We start from the raw sequence: 5,481 nt of genomic DNA on the forward strand, positions 1-5,481 counted from the left end.
CAATGAATGTGAGCAGAAGTGACGTACACTGTCCAGGTCTGATCCATTACACACTTCCCCTTCTATCCTCCACACACTCACCCCACTCCTAGGGAATGCTGAAGATCTGGTGGTAGACTCTAAAGCACAGCAAAGGCACCAAAGGGAAAGAGCCCAGGTCCCCAAGTCACTGTGTGAAAGGATGCCCATACAAAAATACCCACAATGGATTCCTACATGAGCAAGCAAACTTTTACCAAAGAAACCAGTAAGATATGGGAGTGGTTTATTTCAGTGGCTACCCTGTCCCAATACACACTCCTTCCTCAGTATCCTAGAGAAGGAGGTGTCCAACCTCTGTCCAAAGCGTGTCTACCTTATACTCCAAGCCATCAGTGCCCTTTCAGGGCAGACAATGCTTGGTGATGAGATAGTACCATTGTGAAATGAGAAAAGGAAGTACCTTTTCAAGGGATGCAACAGTGTGCCAGAGGAGTGGGGCACCTGCAGCCAGAGCTGTGGAAAGCTGGGGCTATAGACTCAAAGTGTACAGTGCATGCTGACCTTGTCTAATGGCACCCACAAGGCCATGCTGGCCTGAGCGCTAGCAACCCTGCCTCCACATGCCCTGCCCAACCCATGGCACACTGGAGCCTGATCCCTACTGAAAGGAATGCTGCCTGACTTTTACTTCCCACTTTTCCTCTTTAGTAGTTACCCCTGTCAAGTCAACCTAGCCTGGAAGTAGTTCAATGGTTATACTGGTGTGTACCAGCTTAGAATGTTAGCCCTGTCAGATGTTCCTATTATATTTTGATTAAAAGCCCTAAGCCTTTCCCACAGGGAAAGCAGGGATATTTAAGGCACACGCAGTGATGAGAGCTGGGTACACACATTAGAAACACAAGGTAGGAAGAGCTGCACACACATGCACTGTCCCATCTCCATACCTCTCCCACGTACTCCATGACGAAGCTGTTCTTGCGGATCTTCTCCAGTGTGCGGACGCCCCAACCACGACCATCATCTGTGCGGAAGATGCAAAGGTCGTAGCGAATGCCCTTCTGTACCACGCGATTAGGGCAGTCATAGCCACAACGGCAGCGTGAATTGCATTCGTAGATGGGCAGCCCGGCTCGCAGCCGCACCTGGCCCTGGTCATTGTAGGCAAACTTATGTAGTGATGCTCCTGGACAGCAGCCTCCAGCAGGAGCCCACAGACAGTCCTGGCACTCGCAGCCCACAGCCACCTGGTTGAGTGTGATGCCCTCACCAACACGGTACTCGTTGATGTACACAAAGGCTCGCGGAGGCCCGTCCAAGTCCACCTCATTCTCCACAGTGATGCGTCCCAGGTGGCTGCGCTTGGCATTCAGCTCCTGCTCCCACCGCCTCAGTGCTCGCCTTTGCTTGGCCTTCTGCACCAAGTAGTTAGCTAAGCTTGGGTCCAAGTGCCGGGGTGGCTTTGATCGTTGGTGTCGCCGTAGCAGCTCCCTTTCTAAGTCCTTGTGGAACTGCTTGAGAATGCGGACACACTTGAGATTCTGCCGTGGCTCCCAGGTGCTCTCCGAGTCTGGGTATCCACGCCACTTTACCAGGTAATACTCTTGTTCCTATTGGTGGGCAAGGGCATAAGGATACCATAAGTATCCTTATCCCAGCCCTTGTGGGACTTTCCACCCCAAAGCAGATGGATAATGCACACACCAGTCCCCTTCCCCTTTCCTAGAATGACTCCATACGGTGGTTAGAAAGCATGGGCTCTGGACTGAGGATTACTAGGTTCAAATCTCACTCTTCCACTTACTACCTGTCCAAATTCCAACTTTTTATGTAATCTCCCAAACTTACCCCCTTCGTTATCTTTCTTATCTCAGTAAACATCAGCTCCATCCTTTTAGCTGTTGGGGCTCAAATTCTTGGAGTGATCCTTGACTCTTCTTTCTCTCACACTCCGTACATCCACTTTCAGCAAATCCTGCCAGCCCCACTTCAAGACACTTCCAGAATCCAACCACTTCAAACCATCCTCACGGCCATCACCATCATTGCCTGCCTAGACTGTGTCCCGCTGCTTCCACCCTCACCTCCTACAGCACAGACTCTAGAGTTGACATCCTAGGTACAATTCCTGGATCTGCCATTCCCTAGCTATGTGACCTTAGGCAAGTCATTTAACTTTGCTGGCCCAGTTTCCTCATCTGTAAATAAGAAAATGGCTAACATATTTCTAGCATTCATTTTGTAGCAGGTCCTATTCCAAGCAATTTCCATGTATTAACTAATTTATTCCTCACAATTCTATATAAACTAGGTATTACTATTATGGTCTCCATTTTACAGATGAGGTAAATGAAAGTACAGAAAGTTTGGATAAGTAGCCCAAGGTTAAATAGCCAGGATTTGAACCCAAACATGCTGGCTCTAGTCTGTTCTCTTAACTATCCTTAACTAACCTCTTCTAGCAACGGTAACAGTTCCCACTTCACAGTAGGGAGAATTAAATGAGTTTTTTAGGAAGTGGCTAGCACAATGCAAGTATTCAGTAACTGTTATCTATCAGTATTTCCACTCCTGGGCTCAACATTTAAGAAGTATTCTCAATCTTTGCAATTGGTTTGTCTTCCCAGGGTGGTAGGAAGAAAGACTTATTTGGGGATTCATTCTGGCTTCTGCTCCCTCAAAAAACCACTTAAGTTTCCCCACCTATAAAATGTGGATAAGATATCTTTTAGTATCAAAGGAGAAATATTTCCTTTGGAAAAAGATGCAGGCAGTGGGAGGCAAAAGATCAGGAAGCTAACTCCTTTGAGACCACCGAGGGTCACAGTCACCCCCAGACTCACACGAATCTTCTTGTAATCACATAGGTACTCGACTTCAAAGTCATAAAGGTTCCTCTTGGAGATGCCGAGGGAAGGGCAGGAGAGCTTGGCCAGGCGACACAGGTCCTGTAGCTGATTCCAAGATGACTTGCAACACACACTGCAACCTGGAACAAGGGGGCAGGAAGAACTATTACTGGGTAGCCTGGCTAGGCCAGGGGCCAAAACCCACTGCCATCAAGTTGTTTCTGACTCATAGTGACCATACAGGACAGAGTAGAACTGCTCCATTATGGTTTCCAAGGCTATAAATCTTTATGAAAGCAGACTGCCTCATCTTTCTCCCACAGAATTGCTGGTGAGTTCAAACCACCAACCTTTTGGTTAGCACCTGAATGCTTCAACCATAGCGCCACCAGAACCCCTTTTTCCACAGGCCAGATGAGACCCCAGATACTCCCTGGGCCTTTCCAAGGACTACCTCAGAGTCAGTCAGATTTTATCTACAGGCTTTTCTAAAATCTGGGACCCTTCCACAACCAAAATATGCCACTTCCTTGAACCCCAAGGCTCACTGTTCAAGGCTACCTCTGGAGCAGAGGCCCTCAAAGTGGAGTTTGCTGGATAGACAGTCCTAAAGGAACTTATTCCCAGAGCTTCAAACTCCCACTGTTTGTTAAAACTTCCAGCAAACCTGCCTAGGTTTCAGGATCTAATCATCCTTCTTTCCACTCTGCAAAATAAAGGGAACATCCCCCATCTCAGTAGGCTGTATTGCCCCAAGGGGAAAGCGGGGGGTGGGGGGGGGGGGGGGGGATTAAAACCTCCAGGGTACAAACAAAAGCAAAACTGGAAAGACTGGTCTATAATCTCTCATCTTGGGTGGGGGAGTATTTTTATTTTTAATTTTACAAATGCATTTCTCTGTATCTACCATATATTACCTAACACTCCCAGCATGGCCAGGGGTATCCTGCCATAATAAAATGCTTTAATATATCTACAGTAAAAGGAATAATTTTCACATTAAGTAGGAGAAATAAACATGTAAAATAGTAGCATTGAATAGTCTTACTTTATATCTAGCTTTGATGCCCAAATTAAGAAAGATTTCTGTTTTCAGGGCTTTTTGGATTTCAGAACTTTTAATAAGAGACTGTGGAATCATAGTAGATTACAGGAAATTTCCTGGTACCTTAAACCCCACTGCATTTTTTTTCATACTGTGATTGACTTTCTCTGTCTCACCCACATTTCTGTGAAGGGTAAAGCTGGCCCAAAGGGGTATGTTCTGAATTCAGGAATAGGCAAAGCAATATATATTAGTGATGATTCTTATACATATATACCTGAAATGTTGTCTGGGGCCACCAAAAATTTTTTAAGACACACTGATTTAAAAAACTAAAGATTTATTTCATTCTAGGCACATTATCTTAGAAGCCATTTTATCAAATCATTTCATAAAACACTTATTCCAATGTAGTCAGCCCTCATCCTATTTCATAACTCTTATAATGTCATTTTACTTTCCATTACAAAACTCAAGCTTATTTAAACTCAGATTGAAACGTGTCAACCTAAAAATACGTAACAGCTTTTCAAAATTATTTCATGTGTATTTCCCTCCTCCACTTAGGCAGGCCTAGACTCTTCAACTCTGTATCTCCCTTGTAGACTCGGTGCCTTATGACGCCTCTTCCTTCCAAACCCCTTAACTTGCCTTGAAACCCCCCATCTCAAGTGGTCCCAACTAACATCGACAGCTGCTGGCTCCAGCTTGCACCTCACACTGACCCAACTGCACTCTCCTAGCCCTCAGATGTGCCCCTCACAGTTGTGATCTCCCATCCTCCCCGGAGCTTTCGTCACACAGTAGCCTACACACACACACACACCCCATACAGAGAAAATCACCCCTTGCATACTGGGGAGGCCACTTTCCTATTACTCTCCTAGCTCTCAGATGTCCCCCTCACAGTTGTGATCTCCCATCTTCCCCGGAGCTTTCCTCACACAGTAGCCTACACACACACCACACACACGTACAGAGAAAATCCCAGAGCTTTCCTCACACAGAAGCGCACACATACACACACGTGTACAGAGAAAATCCCGGAGCCTTCCTCACACAGAAGCCTACACACACACACCATACAGAGAAAATCACCCCTTGCATACTGGGGAGTCCACTTTCCTATTACTCTCCTAGCACTCAGATGTCCCCCTCACAGTTGTGATCTCCCATCCTCCCCGCAGCTTTCCTTACACAAAGCCTACACACACGCGCGCGCGCACACACACACACGCACGCACGCACGCACGCACGCACACACACACACACACACACACACCCCGTACAGAGAAAATCACCCCTTGCATACTGGGGGAGTCCAGTTTCCTATTAGGGAAGCGCCTTTCCCTCAATCTAGGGGAGTCCTCTCTACTCAAACTTCCTTCTCTCCTTATCCCAGGACAGTCCTATCCCCCACTGAGTGAATCCCTCATCTATACCTTAGGGTCAGGCCTCCTCCCTTCCTTTTCCAGCGTCTCGCGTGGACACCAGGCGGGTAACGGTCATTGGCGGCCCATTTTCCCGCGCGCGGGCGCAGCCTCGCAGACAACCCCCGCGCCTAGGCGCGCTGGTCCTGTCGTGATCTGGGGTGCGTGCCCCCAA

General features: G+C 47.4%; 1 protein-coding gene across 1 annotated transcript in view; it reads right to left on the reverse strand.

Moving 5' to 3' along the window:
- The window catches only part of SUV39H1 (suppressor of variegation 3-9 homolog 1), a 14,029-nt gene that overhangs the window by 7,262 nt on the left and 1,286 nt on the right, over positions 1-5,481 (reverse strand). The window contains exons 2-3 of the mRNA XM_007957898.2: positions 2,826-2,971; positions 930-1,592 (exon numbers count right to left, since the gene is read on the reverse strand). Coding sequence (XP_007956089.1) covers positions 930-1,592; positions 2,826-2,971 — 809 coding nt within the window. The remainder of the gene's footprint in view (positions 1-929; positions 1,593-2,825; positions 2,972-5,481) is intronic.

This window comes from Orycteropus afer, unplaced genomic scaffold, assembly GCF_000298275.1.
Source record: "Orycteropus afer afer isolate SDZICR_OR568_19922 unplaced genomic scaffold, OryAfe1.0 scaffold00822, whole genome shotgun sequence".
Classification (NCBI taxonomy): domain Eukaryota; kingdom Metazoa; phylum Chordata; class Mammalia; order Tubulidentata; family Orycteropodidae; genus Orycteropus; species Orycteropus afer.